The sequence below is a fragment of the Symphalangus syndactylus genome, chromosome 10 (assembly GCF_028878055.3).
Source record: "Symphalangus syndactylus isolate Jambi chromosome 10, NHGRI_mSymSyn1-v2.1_pri, whole genome shotgun sequence".
In the NCBI taxonomy this organism is placed as follows: domain Eukaryota; kingdom Metazoa; phylum Chordata; class Mammalia; order Primates; family Hylobatidae; genus Symphalangus; species Symphalangus syndactylus.
The window spans coordinates 89,960,039-89,982,028 of record NC_072432.2 but is presented as its reverse complement, the minus strand read 5'-3'; the positions used below and the strand labels follow the sequence as shown (position 1 = coordinate 89,982,028).

General features: G+C 55.6%; 2 protein-coding genes across 3 annotated transcripts; both read left to right on the top strand.

The window, feature by feature from the left end:
- Positions 1 to 16: 16 nt before the first annotated feature.
- AQP5 (aquaporin 5) lies at positions 17 to 3,837 on the top strand. 2 transcript variants are annotated; one of them, XM_055296267.2, is made up of 4 exons: positions 17 to 535; positions 1,644 to 1,808; positions 2,244 to 2,327; positions 3,148 to 3,837. In XM_055296267.2, exons 1-4 carry the CDS (start codon positions 173 to 175, stop codon positions 3,331 to 3,333), a joined length of 798 nt encoding a protein of 265 aa, XP_055152242.1. In that variant the 5' UTR covers positions 17 to 172; the 3' UTR covers positions 3,334 to 3,837. The 2 variants fall into 2 exon arrangements, with proteins under 2 accessions (XP_055152242.1, XP_055152244.1); XM_055296269.2 differs by lacking the exon at positions 3,148 to 3,837 and adding an exon at positions 2,782 to 2,854 and having other exon boundaries at positions 82 to 535.
- A 7,343-nt stretch (positions 3,838 to 11,180) lies between these two features.
- On the top strand, positions 11,181 to 13,895 carry AQP6 (aquaporin 6). Its single transcript, XM_055296266.2, has 4 exons — positions 11,181 to 11,810; positions 12,558 to 12,716; positions 12,965 to 13,045; positions 13,683 to 13,895. Exons 1-4 carry the CDS (start codon positions 11,409 to 11,411, stop codon positions 13,893 to 13,895), a joined length of 855 nt encoding a protein of 284 aa, XP_055152241.2. The 5' UTR covers positions 11,181 to 11,408.
- The last annotated feature ends 8,095 nt before the right edge of the window (positions 13,896 to 21,990 follow it).

Here is a 21,990-nt window from a genome sequence, read left to right as displayed (position 1 = left end):
TCAGCAGGGCCCGCGCCAGGCCGCCAGCCTCCGAGTGGGCGCGGGACAGTGCGCGGCGCCCCGCAGCCAGGCCCCCGCCCCCGCCGCCTCCACCTCCTCCATCTCCTCCGCCGCCTGCGACCCAACGGGCGTCCCCCGCCGCGGCAGCTGCCGCCGGGCCCCCGCGACAACCATGAAGAAGGAGGTGTGCTCCGTGGCCTTCCTCAAGGCCGTGTTCGCCGAGTTCTTGGCCACCCTCATCTTCGTCTTCTTCGGCCTGGGCTCGGCCCTCAAGTGGCCGTCGGCGCTGCCCACCATCCTGCAGATCGCGCTGGCGTTTGGCCTGGCCATAGGCACGCTGGCCCAGGCCCTGGGACCCGTGAGCGGCGGCCACATCAACCCCGCCATCACCCTGGCCCTCTTGGTGGGCAACCAGATCTCGCTGCTCCGGGCTTTCTTCTACGTGGCGGCCCAGCTGGTGGGCGCCATTGCCGGGGCCGGCATCCTCTACGGTGTGGCACCGCTCAATGCCCGGGGCAATCTGGCCGTCAACGCGGTGAGTGCCCTGGGGGGGGTGGGAGCCACGACCCTGGGGTGGGCTCAGGACCAGGCCTCTTACCCCACCTGGAAAAAAGGGGTGCCACAGAGTGGGCCAGCCCACACCCTTCACCAGGAAGGCAAGAGCCTCCCAAGACCAGGAGGGCAACTCTCCAGGCTGATGTGTGCCCCCTTCCTGCCCACCTCCTCTTCCCCTCCCCTCGTGCTAGCCCACCCTGGTCTCTCTCAATGCCTGCTGCCCCTCCTCTCCTGCCGGAAACTTCTGCCTCCTCCTGTCTCACCTTTGAGCTCCATCTTCCTCCTGGGCCCCTCACCTCTCCCATCTCCTCAGTGGAGCGGTTGAGTAGAACCACCAGAGAGAAGCGGGCTGTCATCCCGGCTTTGGGTGACCCTGGCCTGTCTGTGCTTCATTGTTCTCAGCCCCTCCATGGGGATGGTCGTGTCTGCCACAGCAGGTGTCAAGGGGCTCACATTTAGAAACCGTAGATAGGAACCCCCTAATGTGGGGCCAGTGCAGAGCAGTCTCTGTTGAGTATTGGTTCCCGCTTTCCCCAACCTGTGCTCCTCCCCTCAACCCCGCACCCCTGCCTCCCTCCCACCTCCTGCAGCCCCAGAGTCAGCCCCCAACCCCATGCAAACTGGGTTCATTAATCAAACACAGAGGAGGATTTGCTTGGCCATTGTCAAGCTGTGAGTCAGCCGCACTGGAGAGACGGGTTTAAGGCTGGCACTGGCATGGGGCCAGGCACGGGCAGGAGGCCGGGATGGGGTGTGAGGCAGGCAAACCGGGCAGCTGCCCGCAGGATGGAGGGTAAATGCCAGCTTGTGGGGGCTGGAGGTTGGGCAGAGCCATTGATAGGACCGTGTCTAGGAAAAGCTACCCTGACACTCTGCCCTTTGGCCACAGGCCTGAGCTTCAAGCCTGTGCAAACTGTGAAATGTATAGTGTCTTTAACAAATGGCTTCGCTGGAGTGATGTCCACAGGGCTTGGCTTCCAGGTGCCAAGGTGCTCTAAGTGTCCCTGGAGGCCAAAAGCCCTGCTCCCCGAGCCCCTGGCTATACAGCCAGAAGGTGGCCAGGATCCTAACCCGCCATCCCCTTGCAGCTCAACAACAACACAACACAGGGCCAGGCCATGGTGGTGGAGCTGATTCTGACCTTCCAGCTGGCACTCTGCATCTTCGCCTCCACTGACTCCCGCCGCACCAGCCCTGTGGGCTCCCCAGCCCTGTCCATTGGCCTGTCTGTCACCCTGGGCCACCTTGTCGGAGTGAGCAGTACTGACATTGGGCTGGGGTGAGGGTGGGGCAGGCACTCAAGGCAAATAATGGAGCCCCGGAGCGGCGCCCACTTCAGATTGTTGAGTCCAGCAGAGTTTAAGGACTGGATTTAGGGCTCCTGGACTCTGGCCTTACTGGGCCCCAGAATTGATCCCCGCAAAACCTCTGGGCCGAGGAAAGATGGGAGTAAGTAGGAGGTGGGATGGGACAGGAATCAAACCCAACCTCAGAGCAGAGAAGAGAGGAGGGCATAGTTAAGGGTCCATGGTTAACCGAGCAGCTGGGATCCTTGGAGGGAGAGGTTGCCAGCCCGAGTTTGAGACCTGGCTGAGCCCCTGGACTGCAGTGTAACCTTGGGAGAGTCCAGCTTCCGTGGGAGTGGACCAGGATGTTGCTTTTCTCTCCACCACCCTGTCTCTCTCCAGATCTACTTCACCGGCTGCTCTATGAACCCAGCCCGCTCCTTCGGCCCTGCAGTGGTCATGAATCGGTTCAGCCCCGCTCACTGGGTGAGTCTGTCCCCTCCCCTGGCTCCCTGGAGATGAGGGCCTGGAGACCCAGCAGTGGCAGCTCAGAGCTCACCAGACCTTCTAGATTCTGTGGGCTCAGAGCTTGGGGGTGGGCCAGGGAGTGGTGGCTGAGAGAGAAAGGGACACAGTAGGGGATGGGATTCAGCCAAAGGGGCAGAGGTGGCTTTGTATGGCCTGAACCGCTGGGGACAGGGAGTATGTGTATCTGTCCGCTTAGGGAAGAGGCTCTGTACTGAACCTGGAGGTGCAGAGGGGCTCCGTGTCAATTCCCTTGAGGATTTGGTGTCTGTCCCTCTGGGTGTCTGTGTGCTGGTCCTCTCTGATGTTTTATTTATCTGTCCCTGTTGAGGGGGTTGGGAAGTCTTCCTGTGGGTCTGTCCCTGCGGACAGTCTGTCTGCCCCTCCTTTGAAAGCTCATGGTCACTCTCTCCAGGGCCTGTTTCTATCCCTATGTGGAGGGGAGAGGTGCTGTGTTCATCTGTCTCTCTGAGGACCCACGTGTCCCCTCTGAAGGTTTATTTGTTTCTCTTTCCGGTGTGGTTGAAGGGGGCCTGTCCCTCTGGGAATCTGTTTGCCTTCTTTGAGGGTCTGGGTGTCTGTGGTCCATGTCTCTGTCCCTGGGAGTGGTGTGTCAGTATATCCGTCCCCGAGGTGGGAGGAAGTCTTTCTCCCTGAAGGTCTGGAAGTCTGCATGTCTATCTCCTCTCAGGGTCCATGGGTCTGTCCTCTGTGGGGTGGGGGGCATCTGGTCTTCAAGGTCTGGGGCTCAGCGCCCTGACTCCTACCCTGTCTCCACCAGGTTTTCTGGGTAGGGCCCATCGTGGGGGCGGTCCTGGCTGCCATCCTCTACTTCTACCTGCTCTTCCCCAACTCCCTGAGCCTGAGTGAGCGTGTGGCCATCATCAAAGGCACGTATGAGCCTGACGAGGACTGGGAGGAGCAGCGGGAAGAGCGGAAGAAGACCATGGAGCTGACCACCCGCTGACCAGTGTCAGGCAGGGGCCAGCCCCTCAGCCCCTGAGCCAAGGGGGAGAAAAAGAAAAAGTACTTAACACAAGCTTCCTTTCTGCACAACCAGTCCTCTTGGCAGAGGAGGAGGTGCTGGTCCCCCTGGCTGCACAGTTAGAGAGGGGAGAAGGAACCCATGATGGGACTCCTGGGGTAGGGGCCAGGGGCTGGGGTCTGCTGGGGACAGGTCTCTCTGGGACAGACCTCACAGATTGTGAATGCAGTGCCAAGCTCACAGGCTGCAAGGGCCGGGCCAGAAAAGGGGGGGCCTGCAGCCTGCATCCCCCGCCTTCCCCAACCCTTCCTCAAGAGCTGAAGGGATCCCAGCCCCTAGGTGGGCAGAGGCAGACCCTCCCCAGAGCTCCTTAGGAAGAAGACAGACTGGTTCATTGAACGCCGCCTTATTTATTTCTGGTGAGGATGCATGCGTGGGGCTGCTGGTGTTCAGAGTGGGGGCTACCCAATAAATCACTGATACTCACGTTCCGCCTCTGTCTCTCCTCAGAGTGCCTTGAGACACTCTGGCCCATTGTCTCTCCTCTTTGTCATCCCACATCCTCCACCACGATCTCCACAGGGTACCAGGGGACCCCAGGACAAGTGCTCTGTGGGAAAAAAAGGGAGACTGAGACCATGGGAGGCCCAGAGAATCGGAGAGATGGGAACAGAGCAGGAAGAGACAGAGAGAGGAGACCAAATATCAAAATAGAGCTAGAGGCCAGGAAGGAGGGGTCCTCACTGCAGTCACCCTCCTCCCCTCCCCCTCAGCCATGTCAATCAAGTCCCTGCCACTTGAGGAGGGCTTGGCTGGCACTTGAGGGGAGTGCCAGGGTGTGACAGGCAGGGTGGAGGAGGAGTGAGCCAACCGCAGCCCCTCGAGATGGCAAGGGGGTGACCAGCCAGGTTCCATCACAGCCCTGGGCTCCTTTCTCTGCACCTTAATGTTTCAAAAAGGTGTCTTGCTGGGAGCCTGTGCCCAGAGGGAGCAGCCCCCCGTCCCCCCCGAAGCCACATGTGGCCCACCCCCTTTTCCAGGGCTTCTCTCTCATGCCTTGGCCCACCAGTGTCCCCACCGTCCTCTCCTCTGGGCCTGAGCTCTGTCCTAGCCTGCTGTTGTCCCACTGTCACTGACACTCCTTAGGTAACGTCCTTCAACTCTCAGAGCCTCCATCTCTTCATCTGTAAAATGGGGATAAAATATCACTTTCCTCACAAGCTAGTTGTGGGGACGGGATGAGGGCCTGAGATGCCTGGGACCAGTCAGCTTTCTGTGCGGAAAAGGCGTGGGGACGGGATGAGGGCCTGAGATGCCTGGGACCAGTCAGCTTTCTGTGCGGAAAAGGCGGGAGGCCATGCAGTGAACACCTCCGCACAGCCCAGCTTCGCAGTGAGCCCGGCCTGGAGTCAGTAACTACCCTCATTCCAATCTGGCCGCAGAACTTGGGGCAACATAAGCTCTCTGAGCTTTAAGGACTTTATCTGCAAAACAGGGGTACTTTTCCCGACCTCACGTGCTGTCGTGAGGAGAAAATGAGACCATGCCTGGAGGTAAAACGCTTGTACGAATGGTCAGGCGCCTTGAAGTGAGTGCTCATAGGAGTGTGAACAGAAACCCACACGTGCCTGCCTAGTCTGGGGCCCCAGCCACATGCTTCTGCCCTCCTGGGGGTGTCTGGACCTGAGCGCCTGTCCAGCGGGGCCAGGAGACAGACTGAGAAGGGGTAGGGGAAGCTGTAGGTCTTGGCCAGCGAGAGGCAGTCCCAGGGGCTGGGGTGAGGAGCGGCAGACCCCCCAGCCTTCTCCACACTTAAGAGTCTAAGCATCTGCAAGCGAGAGGTCAGCCACTCATGTCCGCCCCCGTAGGCTTACAGTAAACACCACGTGGCAGTGCGTGTGAGAACCCCGGGAGCCCAGGGAAGGAGCAGCCCCCCACCCACCGCGTCCCTTCCCACTTCTTCCAACCTGCCCCAGGCTGGGGGAGCCGGGCTGCAAGTGCCAGTTCTGGCCAGTAGGGGGCGACGTTGTCCACCGAATCCACAGCGTGGCGCCTAGTCGTCCGCAAGTCCTAGGTCTGGGCTCTAGCCAGATGGGGGTGGAGTGGAGGACACAGGGAGTCCCTCATGCTTGAGTCCCCTGGGGCCACCTTGAGGCAGCCTATCCCAATGCACCCCCGCCCCACTATCCGGGTGGGGCGCAGAAGAGAGAGGAGCCCTTCCCCACTCAGTCTCCAGGAGACTCAGGTACAGACACAGCCATGACAAGGAGGATGGGCTCTTCCTCCAGCCCAGTGGGGACCACGGCAGGGTGGACAGTGGACCCTTGGTAGACAAACCCGCGGGAGCGGGCGAGGCACTCAGTCAGAGGGGGCTACCGGCCCTAAGCTTCCTGCAGGTTGCCTCGCCTGGCCCTCGAGCAAGCTTCCAGCTGGGGCTTGGGGCTGACAAGCGCCGTGGCTGGGGTGGTGTGGCCAGCAGGGGTCGCTGTGTCTGCGTGTTGGGTCTTGCAGGAGCGGCAGTTCTGCGGGCTCACAAAGTCCCGCGCACACGCGCGCACACACACACACTGACCCCACACAGTCCCGGGCTCGCGGCCACACACTGACCTCAGTCGTGCCCGAGGGCTGCGTCTTCCAGGTGTGTGCGTCTCCTTCCCTCCGCAAGTTCACTCGAAAGTGCAGAGCCACATCAGCCCTCCTCCAGCGTTCGCTCACGGGGCCACCGCGGGCCCAGACCCATGATCCTGGCTCCGCGGGTTCTCAGAGGCACACCTGTGTGCCGTCCAGCGCAAGCACACGCAGGCCCCGTCACCTCTGCTGCACCTAAAGATGGAACCCAGGGAGAGTCTGGATTCTCCTGTGGGAGGCTCCCTTCCCCTTTCTCTCCCTCTTCCTCTCCCCAGGGCCTGCCAGTTCCCACCAGCTGGGAGGTGGACAAGGTGATATGGGGAGAGATGGAACAGGACCGGGAGGAGAGATGGAGAGCGGACAGAGGGGCTGGCTGTTGAGATGGGTGGACAGGAAGAAGGACATCTGGGAGGACCAGGTCTCTCCGCTCGTGTTGGCCTCAGCTTCCTCCTCCGTCATGTGTGGATGAGGACATCAGACCTCCCGACCTTTCCAGGTTTTGTGGGGATCAGTGAGATGAGGCAGGGGAAGCCATCTTGAATTCCCTCCCCATCAGTTTGTGTTCTCCCTCCTTTTCTCTCCGGGTACCTTCCTCCTTCCCCTCCCTTTCGCCCCCCTTACTTTCCCCAATCTCTGATAGGACTTCAGTCAGAGCTGCATTGACAGGCAGCCCTAAGCAGCCAGATAAGGAACCTTGGCAAAAGGTTTTTGAGCACGAATGAGCTTAAAGCTTGGCACTAGAGCCCAGTGCTGGCTGGGTCCGGGCACGTGCTGGCTAGGACAGGAAGCCAGGCCTGGAGCAAGCCCTGGTCAATGCCCACCTGGCCTCAGGAGGTGAAGGACCTTGTCCCAGGCCGGGCAGAGGTCCGGAGACTCAGCCCCGGGCTAGCTGGGGACAAGGGCTGCCACTGCACGTAGCACTTTCAGGCTCCAGGGCCCAGGGCAGGTGCTGAGGTGCCTGTCTTGGAGCAGCCATGCAGCCCCGTCCCCACAGCTGTCTAACGGCAGGGGGCAGGGAAGTTACAATCCTAATCATTCACATTTTCTGACTTGGAGGCCCTCTCCTAGGTATCAGCACATTTACTCCTAACTACACACAGGGAGGAGGGAATTATTAGCATCATCCCCATTGTATAAATGAAGATCTTGAGGTTAAGCAACTGCTTAGGGTGCAATGCACATGGCGGTGTTCACAATCCTTTCACTGGCCTCATCAGCAGCTCTCAACAGGTAAGCATTGCTGCCACTTGGCGCCCATTTAACAAGGGCAGAAGCTGAGGCTAGGTCAGATGAAAGGACTGGTAAGTGCCTGTCCACCAAGCCCTCTACTGGCCCTGCCTGAAGTGACGGAAGCAGACAAGTATTCTTGGGCTACCCTGGGACAGCCCCCAGCCAGGGAACCCCCCCCATGCCAGGGAAGAACAGTGCCCCCGCTGCCCCCACAGCCATGCCCTGTCATCCCTTGAGCATTTATTGAATGACTCCTCTATGCCAGCCAGGGATGGATGTCTGTGCTGGAACAGTGGAGGCATTGAGGAGGCAGAGGCCACAACCAGCCCCTGGCTTTGCTCAAGCCCTGCTTCTCTAAGAAGCTTGCCTTGGTTCTGCTGGAGAGGGAAATCAGGGCAGGCTTCACAGAAGAACGGCACTTGAGCAAAGTCTTGAGAGACAAAAAGGAGAGGCATCCAAACTCCACAGCAAAGGGCTCGTTCTGGGGAACTCTGTCTGGCCTGTTTGGAGTAAAGGGTGCAGGGTGGGCAGTGGGAGGGGAGCCTTCCTTGCATGTTAAACATGGGTATTCAGACCTGATTCTGAGGCAATGGGGAACCATTGAAAGCTTTTGAGCAGAGGAGTAACTTGATGAGCGTTGCATTTTGGAAGGATCTCTCTGACAGTGAGTGGAGAGGAGAGTGGTGTGGAAGGGCACAGCATAGTCTGAGAGCCCAGGAAGGAGGTTAATGGAGTCATCCTGGAGAGGTGATAAGGGCTGCACTGGGCCAGTGGCAAGTGGGGATGGAAAGAGGTGTCAAATATGAGAAAGAGCTACCAGGAACCTGGTACCAGGAACCTATTTGCTGTGGGCTGGGGGAAGGGGAAGCACCAGATGGTTCCTGTGTTCTGGCCTGGGCAACTGAGTGAGAGTGGGGTGAGGAGGAGCAGGCCGGAGGGTCCAGTGAGAGGTGAGTGGGTCTGGAGTTCAGGAGAAAGATCTGGGCCAGAGACAGTGTTGAGAGTCGACAGTACCTGCAGGGTGTGGAAGTCAGGTGGGAGCAGGGCTGCCCAGGCACACTCAGCAGGAGTGAGGGACCATCAGCCAGGAGTAGACAAGGCCCGGCTTAAGGATCAGCAGAAGAGAAGCCAGCCATGGAGGCCACGTGGCAGAGATGCCCTCACAGAGATGGGAGGACAGCCAGGAGATGTGCCTCAAAGCAAGGAAAAAGAGGCCTCAGGAAGGAGATGGCCGGCGGCCCACGTGCCACAGCGGGCTGGAGAGGAACTCATGCTGGCCTTTGCCAGGGCGGTTTCAGTAGCCGGGGGCCGGGGCTGTTGTGCAGTGGATAGGTGCCTGGGACCTTGACTCCAAACCATGATCTTTCACTGCTCTGTGACTACGCAGGCACGTTTATAGGGAAGAAGTCAAGAGAAGGGGAAGCCTGAAAGCCACAGGTGAGACTGGGAAAGGCCAAGAGAGGGTCCCAGTCACTCAAAGGGAGCCAGAAGTCCAAGGAGGGTCCCCCGACCCCGACTTGTACACTGGAGAAGGGCCGCCTCTACTTCAAGGCCACAGGGCAGCTGGTGAGGGCACAGGGCGGCTGCAGGTTGAGTTTGGCTGGGAGGGAGGATGGGAAGAAGTCTTGCCTGGTAGCTTGGCTTTCTAGGTAGGGTGGGAGGCAAGGGTGGGTGCTCTGCTGAGAGAAAGCCAGAGTGAGCCGAATACTTGAAGAGAGTGGGGGAGATTTAAAGAATTGGGGGAGAGCTGTGGAAGGATTGCTGAGCAGAGCTGCGATCCCTGCTGGGGCCAGAGACCATGAACTTGTCATGGCAGCAGTCTGCACGACTGAGCGAGTTTCTCCAGCAGTGCTCAGCAGCACAGATGGGGGGCAGAAAGGCGTGGAAGAGGATGACAACAGAGACACGCAGAGGGACGGGGTGGAGAGGACAGGGAGCCAGGACCATGGAGCGCTGGCAAGAGCCTGCTCAGGGTGAGATGCCCAGGAGTTCCCTGGAGAGGACAGGGGGAAGTCGAGACAGCAGGGAGAACAGAAGGGAATGGGTGAGGGACGTTACTGGGACTCAGACAGGGACTGGGGAGGAACAGAGCCTGTGGTCCAGAGTTAAGATGTTTCTCTTGAAGATATCAAAGGGCTCAGTCCCAGGTCGGGGAAGGTATGAGTATGAGGCTGAAATGCAGCAGACATGGTCATCTGCCCCGGGAAGTCAAGAAGTTTTGATTCATTCATTCATTCAACAAATATTTATTGGGCACTTACTGTGCCAATCTCTGTGCAAGACACTATATGCAGGGGTGAACAAAACTTGGTTCCTGCCGCCCAAAGGCCTCCCCGCCTTGCCTCACTGGGGAGACACATTCACATCACGACAGCACGCTGTGGGGACTGCAGTGTAGGAGAATGCCTAGGTGTGGAGGGAGCACGCAGAAGGGTCCCCACCCAGGAAAGGAGCAAGCGACGTCAAAGCTGAGCCTTTGGAATGGGAGTTACCCAAGCAGAGGGAGTGCAAGGGATGTCCAAGAAGAGGAGAGAGCTTTTTCCAAGAAGAGGCCAGCAAGAGTGTGCATTTGGTGAAACCAGAGGGTAACGGAGTGGGGAGAGGTGAGGTGGAGCCGCAGGGTCCCTGAAGGCAGGCACAGAGCTTCCAGAGAGATGGGAGGCTTGGAAGGGATTTTAGCAGGGGAGCAGCATGATCAGATTTGCATTTTAGCACTCGGGCTGCAGTATGGAAAACTGATTGGAACGGAGCAAGGGAGCAGACAGAGAGACTGGTTAAAGGCTGCAGGGCGGCAGGGGTGGCAAAAAGAGGGCGCAGTCAGGAGATATTTAGGATTCAAAATCAGCAGGACTTGATGCTTTTCCTGGATGGGGGAAGGAGGGAGAAAAGAGTCAAGGATGCTTCCCAGATGCCACCAGCTGAGCTGCAGAAAACAAGAGGAGAACATGGGGGTTGAGGGGGGTACCAGGAGACAGGAGGATCACATCTGGAGACAGATTGCGTTTGAGGAACCTGAGAACAACCAGGGGACATCTGTGGGCAGGTAGCTATGCCAGGGATGAGGTCAGGACAGCCAGCTGTGGTTAAGGGGAAGACTGTTATTTCAATAGCTTGGCAGACTCTTCTTAGGGAGGGACACTTTTGTTGGAGAAAATACCTTGCTATCTGCTAGCGTTAAAAGGGGAAAGCCTAGGGCATGAGTGATCGTAGGGCCAGGGAAAACCTAGGGCCTGGGTGACCGTAGGGCCAGTGCAGCCACAAAAAAATGGTTAAGCTGCCTTGTGTGAGAAAGGAGTGAAATCTGTTTGGCCCCTCAGAGCAGGAGAGCAGAGAGGGAGGAGCCGAGAAGGGAGGGGAGCGCGGGGGAGGGCAGGGAGGCAGGAGGAAGTGAGTGAAGGGCTAGTGGAAATTTCCCCTGGTGGACAGCAGAGGTGCCCATGGCGTAGTGTGATCTGACACGGTTTGAGTCGTTGTGGAATAAACCCCTTCTCCGCCTGCCCCTGTGCAACCCCACAGGCCGCAGTGTCCACAGTGTCCTTGGTAAAGTCGACTGTATTCACATCTACATTCTGTGAGTGTGGGTATAGGTGGGAGTGGAGGAGAGGACTTACTTTCTGGGTTTATGGGCACGGTGTGGTGTCGGCCCATTTGGAAGCAAAGCCTAGATATGGAGGGGGCCAGACGAACAGGACCTGGGAATGCACAGGACCCCCTGAAGCAGGCCGGGGATCTGAGTGATCTTGCTGTATCTAAGCTGACATTGGAACATCAACAGTGTGAAATCCCATGACCCCCGCTGCCCTGCACCTGCAACCCTCAGGCTAGACCTTGGACTGTCTACAACACAAGTCAGGCCCAACCTGCCCTGGAAATCGTTGTAGGAGGTTCCAGCTCAGTGCCCAGAGACAGCCCCCACATCCCACCCCATCAGGTAAGCTCAGGCTGGAGCAGGCATGTGAGCAAAACCCCTGTACACACACATAACCCCATCCGCCTGCGCCCTGCCAGTCTGACCAGCACAGTCCTGGGGACAGGAGCGTGGTGGAGGAGCTGCAGGTGGGGGCCAGAGGAGCCTCCACAGAGAACAAAAGCCAGGGTCAGCCAGAGACAGGACACCAGAAGAGACAGAGGAGATCAGAGACCAGAGGAACAGAGAAGAGGCCCCAGAGCAAAGCAAGGAACAGCCAAGGCACCAGGACATGGATGCAGTGGAGCCAGGGGGACGTGGCTGGGCCAGCGTGTTGGCGTGCAGGCTTTGGAAAGCCATCAGCAGGGCCCTGTTTGCAGAGTTCCTGGCCACGGGGCTGTATGTGTTCTTTGGCGTGGGCTCAGTCATGCGCTGGCCCACAGCACTTCCCTCCGTGCTACAGATTGCCATCACCTTCAACCTGGTCACCGCCATGGCTGTGCAGGTCACCTGGAAGGCCAGCGGGGCCCACGCCAACCCCGCCGTGACGCTGGCCTTCCTCGTAGCCTCCCACATCTCTCTGCCCCGTGCTGTGGCCTATGTGGCTGCCCAGCTGGTGGGGGCCACGGTGGGGGCTGCTCTGCTTTATGGGGTCATGCCGGGAGACATCCGAGAGACCCTTGGGATCAATGTGGTAGGTGCAGGGAGGGGCACCTGGAGGGCCAGGAGGCGGGAATGCGCACAAGTGGTGCAGGTGGAGGCCAGGACGGAGGCGAGGGAGCAAAGGAGGAAACAAGTCAGCTGCAGGCTCCACATCCTCCCAGGCTGGGCCCCAGGACCCAGAGGACTGAGACTTTGACCTCAGTCTAGGCAGAATAGAAATGGGATAGTGGCGCGAAGAACAGGTGGAGAAGGAAGAAGCCACATAAAGGAGAAGGAATAGAAGGACCAGGCATTTAAGGGTAGACGCGGCCAAGGGAGTGCGGGGACTGTGGGCAGAGAAGGGGACCCCATGAGGACTTCATTTTCTCCTAGGCTCTACCCACGTCCTCTGCTCTCCGATTGTCCCCAAGTTCTTCCCTCCACCTCGAGGCCTGCCTCACTCGCCCCTTCTCCATTTCCTAACCATCTGTGTTCCACCTTCTTCCCCCAAATCTCCTCCTTCCACACCTGCTGCCAGTCTCCTCTCAAGCAAGCCTCCTGAACCACTGGCCCCAACCAACCCACTGGTGGGGCGGGAGGAGCGCCACTCACTTCTGCAGGGAGCAAGGGTCCCGAGCAGATATGGACCCCTCTGCACAGACCTCCCGAAGTCCTGAAGCTGGGCGGCAGTGAGGTATCACCCACTTCCAGCTGAGGAGACCAGGCCCAGTGACAGGGGTTTCTCTGTCTGTCCGTGGGCAGAGCCCGCGTCTAGTCCACAGTAACTCCCTCCGTCCAGGTCCGGAACAGCGTCTCAACTGGCCAGGCGGTGGCAGTGGAGCTGCTTCTGACCCTGCAGCTGGTGCTCTGTGTCTTCGCTTCCACCGACAGCCGTCAGACATCGGGCTCTCCGGCCACCATGATTGGGATCTCTGTGGCACTGGGCCACCTCATTGGGGTAAGGAGCAGAGGGGACACCGTGCACATGCACACACCGGGTCCATCCCCGGGGAAACTGTGGCGCCCCGAAGGCCAGGCAGTGTCCCTCCCTGAGCCCCTCGTGCCTTGAAGCCAAAGTGGTACCCCCTGCACTCTAGGCCCAGGATATGGCACTATAGAGGCCATGGCTGGGGCTAAGGCTCTGAGCCAGGACTGAGAAATGGTCCCCTCTCAGGCCCGCCTTAAACCTTCTCCCACCCTGACCAGATCCACTTCACTGGCTGCTCCATGAATCCAGCCCGCTCCTTCGGCCCTGCTGTCATCATGGGGAAGTTCACAGTCCACTGGGTGAGCCCCTTTGCTGGCAGCCCTGGGGAGGGAAGGGAGCCTGAGTTATCTATACACGGTGGGTTTCACTCGCAGCTTCCCTAAGCTCAGAAGGCCAGGGTGAATGTGCTGGCTGGGACTTCCTTTCTTTTCGGCTTCAGTCTCCCAGGATACCCAGTGGACTGGCAAGAAATGGGCCAGGGCAGGAGCTGCAGCCTTGGCCCAGACTTTTCAGTCCTGGCTGTTTCCTTATTCACTTTCTCCAGCTGGACCAATTTTCAAACTTGGATAAAGAAAAAGACAAACAGAAATAGACACACACACCAGCAGAGACAGAAACAGCAATAGCCAGGACTCATGGCTAAAACGGGGGAAGTGAGAGGAAAGAGGCGGGGGTGGGTGAGGAGACTGGCCCCAGGCCCCAGCCACGGCTGCAGAGCCTGGGCTCAGCCCCAGGGAGGGCAGGGAGAGCAAGGGGCAAGGTCCCCTTCCCTTGTGGGCTTGAGAAACACGACTCGTGATTCTCAAATTTAGCAGCTTACAGAGAGTTGAGGGAGACCTGGGGGATCCAGTTGGCACTAGGGAAGCAGGCAGCGGTCCCAGAGCCACCTGTGGTCCTGAGAGCTCCTGGGTGGGGTGACGACATCCTTCTCCTCAGGTCTTCTGGGTGGGGCCCCTGATGGGAGCCCTCCTGGCCTCGCTGATCTACAACTTCGTCCTGTTCCCCGACACCAAGACCCTGGCCCAGCGGCTGGCTATCCTCACAGGCACCGCAGAGGTGGGGACAGGGGCAGGGGCAGGGGCAGGGGTGGAGCCCCCGAAGAAGGAACCCCAGCAGGGTTCGGGAGCCGTGGAGATGGAGAGTGTGTAAAACAGCCTAGGCCTGGCCACGCCCTTGGGCTTTCTGCCTTGCAGGGCCTGCCTGGAGGTTCTTCCTGGGGGTGGCGGGAGGGGGAGGCTTGACCTCTTGTCCTGACCAGGTGGGCCGGAGGGGACAAGCCGTATCCCTGGCATTACATTTCTAGGTAGAATCTGGGAGTGAATTTGTCCCATTCCCTCTCCGTAGGGCTTCCCCACCTCTCAGTGGGACAGAGCAGAGGGAGGCAGGGGATTTAGGATCGCCCTCCCCTCCTCTCACCCATTGGACCCCGTAGGAGTCCTGACCCCCAGATACTCAAGTCTTGGGGGAGAAAGGAATGGGAGCCCAGACAGCCACTCTGCTTAGACGTGGGAGCTATGGGGACCTCAGGGAGCCCCAACTTCTTACCCACCCAGGAAACCCTTGGTCCGGAGGGGACAGGCTGTCTGGAGGAATCAGGCCCTGGGATAGCCTCTGAGCTCCTGGGTGGGGGTTTCTCTGCCCTTGGGTGTGGTTTTGGGGGGTATATTTCCTCCTTCAGACTGGGGGCTTCCTGAGGACAGAGACTGCTCTACCAATAGATCTTTGTTTGTTTGTTTTGAGACAGAATCTTGATCTGTTACCCAGGCTGGAGTGCAGTGGTGTGATCTCGGCTCACTGCAACCTCTACCTCCTGGGTTCAAGGGATTCTCCTGCGTCAGCCTCCCAAGTAGCTGGGATTACAGTTGCCCGCCACCACGCCCAGCTAATTTTTTGTAGTTTTAGTAGAGATGGGGTTTCACCATTTTGGTCAGGCTGGTCTCAAACTCCTGACCTGAGGCGATCTGCCCACCTCGGCCTCCCAAAGTGCTGGGATTAGACGTGAGCCACCGCGCCCGGCCTCTCCCAATAGGTCTTTATTCCTCACTCCTCCAAATGCTCTGGAGAGGCCCCCACCCTTGAGAAGAACATTTTCTCAGGCTCGTAGAGGGGTGGCATAGAGGAAGGGAGGTTTGAGCCAGACAGGCCTTTCCCAGGGGAGCCTCCTCCCAAGTGCTTGCCCCAGCTCCCACCCCACAGCCCACTCTCAGGCAGGAACAATCCTTAGAGGGGAAGTGCCCATCTAGTCATTGACTCATGACCCGGGTCAAAGAAGCCATCTCCAGGCTCTCTGTCAGCATTACAGGATCCCCAAAAAGCTGTTGAATAAGCCCTAAGGGTGGTAGGAACCCAGGAGGGACCCAGGAAACTAAGATTTGAGATTCAGTGCCTCTGCAAGACTACCAAAATCTGAATTGGTTTAATAGTTAAAGGCTGCTGTAGACTTATTCTGCCCACAATTTGGGGTCCTATCTGGATCTCGGCTTCTCCAGCTGTAAAATGGACACACAATCCTCCTCCAGGGACTGCTGTGAAATCAAGAAATTGGAAAATACTTTCAGAAGTTAAAATGCTAGAAAAACAACCCCAATAAATGATGATTATTGTTGCTGTTACTGTAATTATTGGGTTTGAAGACAATTGCTGTTGGTAATGAGAGGAAGGAGGGGAAAAGAGAGAGAGAAAGATGACTGAGAGGGAGGGAAGAGAGACTGGGTTTTCTCTCACATCATTGGATCTACTTAACCAGGGACCCTGTGTCCTCTTCTCCTGGGTCAGCTGACCTTGAGGCTTTGTGGGTGTGAGGGGCTGTGGGAGGGCCCTGGAATGAAGAGGCGAGCCTATAAAATCAGTTCTTCTCATCTCTATGACGCCCATCACTATGGTACCCTAAGATGCAGCAGCCAAATTCATATAAAAGATGGGTCCTGGCGGCCAGGCACGGTGGCTCACGCCTGTAATCCCAGCACTTTGGGAGGCTGAGGCGGGCAGATCACAAGGTCAGGAGATCGAGACCATCCTGGCCAACATGGTGAAACCCTGTCCCTACTAAAATATAAAAAATTAGCCGGGCGTGGTGGCGCGTGATTGTAGTCCCAGCTACTTGGGAGGCTGAGGCAGGGGAATCACTTGAACCTGGAAGGTAGAGGTTTCAGTGAGCCGAGATCACGCCACTGCACTCCAGCTTGGTGACAGAGCAAGACTCTGTCTCAAAAAAAAAAAAAAAAAAAAAAAAAATGGGTCCTGGCCTGGTGCGGTGGCTCCCACCTGTAATCCTAACACTTTGGGAGGCCAAAGTGGGAGGATCGCTTAAGGCCAGGAGTTGGAGACCAGCCTGGACAACATGGCAAAACCCTGCCTCTACAAAAAATTAAAAACTTAGCCAGGCATGATGGCTCACACCTGTAATCACCAACATGTTGGGTGGCCCAAGCAGGAGGATTGCTTGAGGCCAGGAGTTTGAGACCATCCTGGGCAGCATAGTGAAACTTCATCTCTACTATTTAAAATAAAAAATTAATTAAATTAAAATACAAACAAAAGATAGATCCTTTTTGATGATATCTCCTGAGGGACTGGGGATGGGGGAAAGGCTGCCCAAGTCTTCCAAGGGCAGCGTGGCAGGCCCAGCCTGTGACCAGTGCAGTAGCTGAATCCCTGGTGTTCATGGCCCCAGTAGCTGTGCTCAGCGTTCTGTAATATCAGTGCAGATACTACTCACATCTCTCCAAGCTGGGCCCCACTCATCCATCTTCACAATCTCTCAGAGTCCAAGGCTGCCTGTGTCCTTTTATGAGCAGGGAGAGCTGGGTGTCTGTATGTATGCGTGTATGAGAGCGTATGTGTAAACACAGGACATGATTGACTTGCTCAAGGTCACCCGGTTCAGGAGCACGAACACTTAAGGTCTCCCGAGCTCCCAGTTTAGAATTTTCCAAAATTGAGCTCCTGGGGGGCTCATACAAGCTGCAGCCCCAGGAAGGAAGGAAAGAGGAACTAGAGGATTGAAGGGGATGGGGGTGTGGAGCTCCTACGGTAGGCTCTTAAGCTCCTTGACAAATGATCACTGCTTTTTGTCCCCAGAGCCAAGCACACACTGGGTGCTCAATATAAGTTTGATGAATGAATAAGGCTGGGCAGTTGGGGAGGACGGGAGGCAGTAATAGATCAAGAGGAGAAAATTTCAGGAGTTACAGCTCCAAATAAGCCAGTATGACAGCAGCTGAGAAGCCTATGCTTCCAGGCAGGGGCTGGGGAGAGGGTGCATCGCCAGATATTTGCTGTTCCACCCACAATTTCAGAACAAGCTTCACGACGTCTGTCCCAGGAACTTACAGGCCAAAATATGAGGGGTCGCCTGAAGAGAAAGCTGAGGGGCTATTTTCACTAACAGTTCTTCAAAGCAGTTCTCTGTCAGGACAGAGCAGGAGGGAATAAGGTTCCTGAGAAGTGGGGAATTAGGTTAGCCTCTGAAGAGCATCCAAGGTTAGACGTGGAAATAAGTAACCAAAGGTTCGCTTCCCCTCCTCTGGAGCCCTTTAATAGGACAGCAGGCCATCTGTTTGGATGAGGGACGGGCTGGCCTTTGGAGAGCTGAATCTCAGTAGCTCCAGCTGGGGGAAGCAGGCTTCATTGGCATAGCCCCTGGGCCTGGATGGGGGCAGGGGACATGAGGAGGACAGAGACCCAATCAGGCCAGCCCGTGGTGTGCATTCCCTTCCTCCTGTTTGTCAGGGAAGTTTTTAATTAATGGTGTGTAATCTGATCTGACCCTTCTCCCTGCTGAGCACTGCCTTCAATCAGTGGAGCCATCTGCAATTGCAATTCATAATTCTCCCGAAAGGGAGGGGGACTCGGGCCGGGTGCCTTGGTGATTAATACAATTAGCCTTTTATGTTGATGATTGTCTTAGCAGGAGCAGATGATGCTGTGCTGGGGGCCTGGGCGGTCGTGTCCCGATTGGCTGGCGGGAAGCCCCTCTCCGCTTCCCACCCCCACTGTTCATCTTCAACCTACTACCTCCAGGTATAAAGAGGACAGGCCTCATCTGGGGCCATACTGTGCAAGGGGGGAAAGGCCAGGAAGGGGTCGGGCTCTGAGCCACATTTGGTCTCCTAGGACTGAAGGAAGAGTCACACCATGATCTGGGCGCTTTTACATTCCAAAGAAAATCACTTTCACCTAAAGGATTGTGCGGATCAAAGTTAAAAAAAAAAACTACATAAACGTAGATCAGGAGTTGACAGGGTTTAAATATAGGCTCAGGCACTTAGCAGCTGTGTGAACTTGGGCAAGTTACTTAAGGATCCTGAGCCTCACTTTCCTCATCTGGAGGACGGAGTACAGTCAAAAGGGTGCTGGAAGAACTACATGAGATGTGTGTGTGTTTCACACCATGCCTGACAGGCAGTCAGATCTCAATCAGTGGTAGCTATTTTTACCACCATCATCATTGCGGTAGATTGCGTTCTGTCTACCGTAAGTTCAGCTACTTCCCCTGCAGTTTCTAACGAGGCCTGGGCTATTACTAAAGAAGGGATCACATCCTTCCCATACCCCAGGCTTAGCTTGAGCTGAGGGGGGACGGGGGGAGAGAGTTTATAAGTGTATTTGGGGGAAATGGGGAATCACAGAAGAGGAGTTAAGAATTAAAACATAAAAATTAAACACAAGAAAGAGGCCGGGCTTTGTGGTTCACACCTGTAATCTCAGCACTTTGGGAGGCCAAGGCGGGTGGATCACTTGAGGTCAGGAGTTTGAGACCAGCCTGGCCAACAAGGTGAAACCCCATCTCTACTAAAAATACAAAAATTAACCAGGCGTGGTGGCATATGCCTGTAATCCCAGCTACACCTGGGGCTGAGGCAGGAGAATTGTCTGAACCTTGGAGGCAGAGGTTGCAGTGAGCCGAGATCACGCCACTGCACTCCAGCCTGGGCGACAGAGCAAGACTCAGTCTCAAAAAAAAAAAAAAAAAAGCGAGAAATAAGGGCCTTCTCATAACGGAGAAGTGGAGCACTGAAGTGATCACACTGGGAGAGTTGGGAGACTCCGGGAATGGAGGTAAGAAGTGTGGGTGGGGTGGAAAAGAGGTGAAAAGAAGCAAGCTTTGAAGATTTGGAATTTCACATGAAAGCTAAGTAAACAAAAAGGGAGCTGACATCAGAGCTGAGAGTTAAAGGGGTAACACAGACCAAAATCACTGTGATCGATAATGAGGTCAAGTGATCTGAAACAAGCAGATCTGGGTTTTAATGGGAGACTCCACCAGGTCAGGGGAGGGGATCAGCTAAGTCCCTCTGGCCACACAGTGCTGTTTTCTGTGACCGGAAGCAACACCAGGGAGTGCAGGAAACAGGCCCAAGGAGAAGACAGTTCGATGCTTGATACTAAGAGGGATTTTAACTGACAGCTTAGTGCCAGGCCCTCTCAATGTCAGAGAGGAAGATGGGGAGGGAAGAAAGGAGGGAAGAAGTTAAGGGCTAATCAAGATGAAGCATCCGGCCAAGCTGTGACCTCTCTGGGCAGCTGTGGCAGGGGATCAGCATAGCCAAGATCCGTAATCACTTCTCAGGGAGAGGCAGCTACACTACAGCGCAGTCATATATTTAGCAAAAGCTGGGGAGGCAAGGCATGGTTAGTGAATGGGGTTTATGGGAGTGGGGAGTCCAATAGCACTAATTAATAGGCTGCAGTTAATTAGCAGAAAAGGGGAAAATGAAAAACAATGTTTCAGAGCTCTGACTGAAACCCATAAAGGGGCAGCTATTGCCAGAGCTGCAGGTGGAGGCGGCCAGAGACAAAGGCAGGGACAAATAACTCCCGCTCCGCCCCCATGGACAGATGAAACAAGCTCCAGCCAGGCCAGCGTGTGGCAGGCCAGGTCTCACTAACGCAGGCCTCCATAGCAACTGTTTTAGTACTCACTGAGTGGTTAAGTTAAATATTAAAAGCCAAGAGAGCCAGTGCCCTTATACAAAGGCTGGGATATAACAAAAAGCCACCAAGAGTTTTGCCTAGGTTGCTAGGAACGGTGGCTCATGCCTGTAATCCCAACACTTTGGGAGGCCGAGGCGGGCGGATCACGAGGTCAGGAGATCGAGACCATCCTGGCTAACACGGTGAAACCCCATCTCTACTAAAAATACAAAAAATTAGTCGGGCGTGGTGGCAAGCGCCTGTAATCCCAGTTACTTGGGAGGCTGAGGCAGGAGAATCGTTTGAACCCGGGAGGCGGAGGTTGTGGTGAGCTGAGATCACACCATTGCACTCCAGCCTGGGCAAAAAGAGTGAAACCCTGTCTCAAAAAAAAAAAAAAAAAGAGTTTTGCCTAGGCCTTTCCTAGGCCTTAAAGCATGACAAAATAACGAAAGAATTATTAACAGGACCTGTTTAGGATTAAACAAGTTTATTGGGGGTCTGAAGGAACTCCCCAAACCTCCATGATTTAGCAGGAGACAAAGGTAATCACCCCATCACCTGGACCTATTTAAATTAAGTAAATTTACTGAGGCTCCAGAGGAAGGTCTTCAGGACTCAGATCTTAGTTATAGATTAAAAGAAGTTATGTCTTTAGATGAATGCACACTTACACACAGACATCTAGCTTAGAAGGTATATAAGCTCTGGAAAACTTTGTAATTTTGAGTTGGTGTGTTGATAATTTCCAGGCCTTCTCCCTGTAACCGGTTACAGACATGAAAACTCCCTTCTTTCCCAGTTTACCTGCAACTCATTATTGGGCCACGAAAATAAGCATCCCGACCCTGAGTTTGATCTGGGAACAAGGGCCCATCCTGTGGTGAGGGAAGAGGCCAGGACAGCAGTCAGGGGCATCTGGTTCTGGGGCAGCAGGCTGGAGGGGCTTTCTCCGGAAATACGCTCTGTCCCTCCCTAACTGCCTGGCACAGCCCGAGTCCCAGCTCTCATGTCAGGACCTTAAGGCTCTGTGAGCCCCCCCAGCACTCTGCACCACCTCTAGCCCAGCACTGAACACGTGACTTCATAGTTATTTGAACATCTGCCTCTAACAGGAAATCTCCTTAAACAAAATGATATTTTTAGTCTACTTCTAATTTCAGGGCAATATGTTCCTTATCTTTACTATCTGTCCTATGAGACAGGCTTCCTTTTTTTGTTGGTCCCCAAATCATGGCTTTTCATTTTCAAAACAGGAAAGACCTTCCTCTGATATTCTTGATGAGTGAGGTGGTCAAAGGATTGCAACATACACTCCCAAAACCCAGCCCAAACAGAATGTCAAAAACCTCTCATCTCTCATGTGTTAAAGCAGCCTGGCATCTACCAGGATGTACTGTTACTTTGGTCAGATTATCACTGATTCACAGTGGCTTTCCCCTAACGGCTCTGGGGTCATGACTGGGTCCAGTCTTGATCCTGCCCCACACATTGCTTGTCTGCTTCTTCATGCTGTGTGTCTTGGACTGAGCCTTGCTTTCTCTGCTTTTCCTATGCTGTAGCTTCTTTTCAGACCAGGGGGAACTTCCTGTTTTAATCTCTCTTTGACCACAGCAAAGTCGCTGTTTTCTTGGCCTGCACAGCTGGTCCATCCAACAGCCTATCTCACATGAATAACTAACACTTCCAACCCAAATAACATTGATTACAAGATGCACTACTATTTTATGAGCTACTGAGGAACATTGCATTATATTAGTAAGATGCCATTGATTATAAGATGTCCCAATTCTCAGAGATATTAACAATATTTTCCAAAGTGCATCTTTTCAATCAATGAAATGATAATTTCTTTCTTTCTTTTTTTTTTTTTGAGACGGCGTTTCACTCTTGTTGCCGAGGCTGGAGTGCAATGGCGCGATCTTGGCTCACCGCAACCTCCGCCTCCTGGGTTCGAGAGATTCTCCTGCCTCAGCCTCCCGAGTAGCTGGGATTATAGGCACATGCCACCATGCTCGGCTAATTTTGTATTTTTAGTAGAGACGGGGTTTCTCCATGTTGGTCAGGCTGGTCTTGAACTCCCGATCTCAGGTGATTCGCCCGCCTCGGCCTCCCAAAGTGCTCGGATTACAGGTGTGAGCCACTGTGCCCGGTCTAAATCTTGGCTCTTTACATGGGGTTTTAATGAAAAGAGGAATGGAAGGCTGAAGTGGGGACCATCTTAGGTGTCTTCCTCCTCCCAGGGGGATGGATACATTGCCCCCATATGCTCTCAACTCTGCACATCTCTTGCTGTACCAGCTTTTAAGCACGCAGGCCACCCCTCACA

Excerpts from the sequence above, each read along its gene's own strand:
- AQP5 (XM_055296267.2), top strand. The coding sequence starts at position 173 with ATGAAGAAGGAGGTGTGCTCCGTGGCCTTCCTCAAGGCCGTGTTCGCC. Across the intron at positions 536-1,643 it reads GCAATCTGGCCGTCAACGCG|CTCAACAACAACACAACACA; the intron begins GTGAGTGCCCTG and ends ATCCCCTTGCAG. Across the intron at positions 2,328-3,147 it reads GGTTCAGCCCCGCTCACTGG|GTTTTCTGGGTAGGGCCCAT; the intron begins GTGAGTCTGTCC and ends TGTCTCCACCAG.
- AQP6 (XM_055296266.2), top strand. The coding sequence starts at position 11,409 with ATGGATGCAGTGGAGCCAGGGGGACGTGGCTGGGCCAGCGTGTTGGCG. Across the intron at positions 11,811-12,557 it reads AGACCCTTGGGATCAATGTG|GTCCGGAACAGCGTCTCAAC; the intron begins GTAGGTGCAGGG and ends CCCTCCGTCCAG. Across the intron at positions 12,717-12,964 it reads CACTGGGCCACCTCATTGGG|ATCCACTTCACTGGCTGCTC; the intron begins GTAAGGAGCAGA and ends CACCCTGACCAG.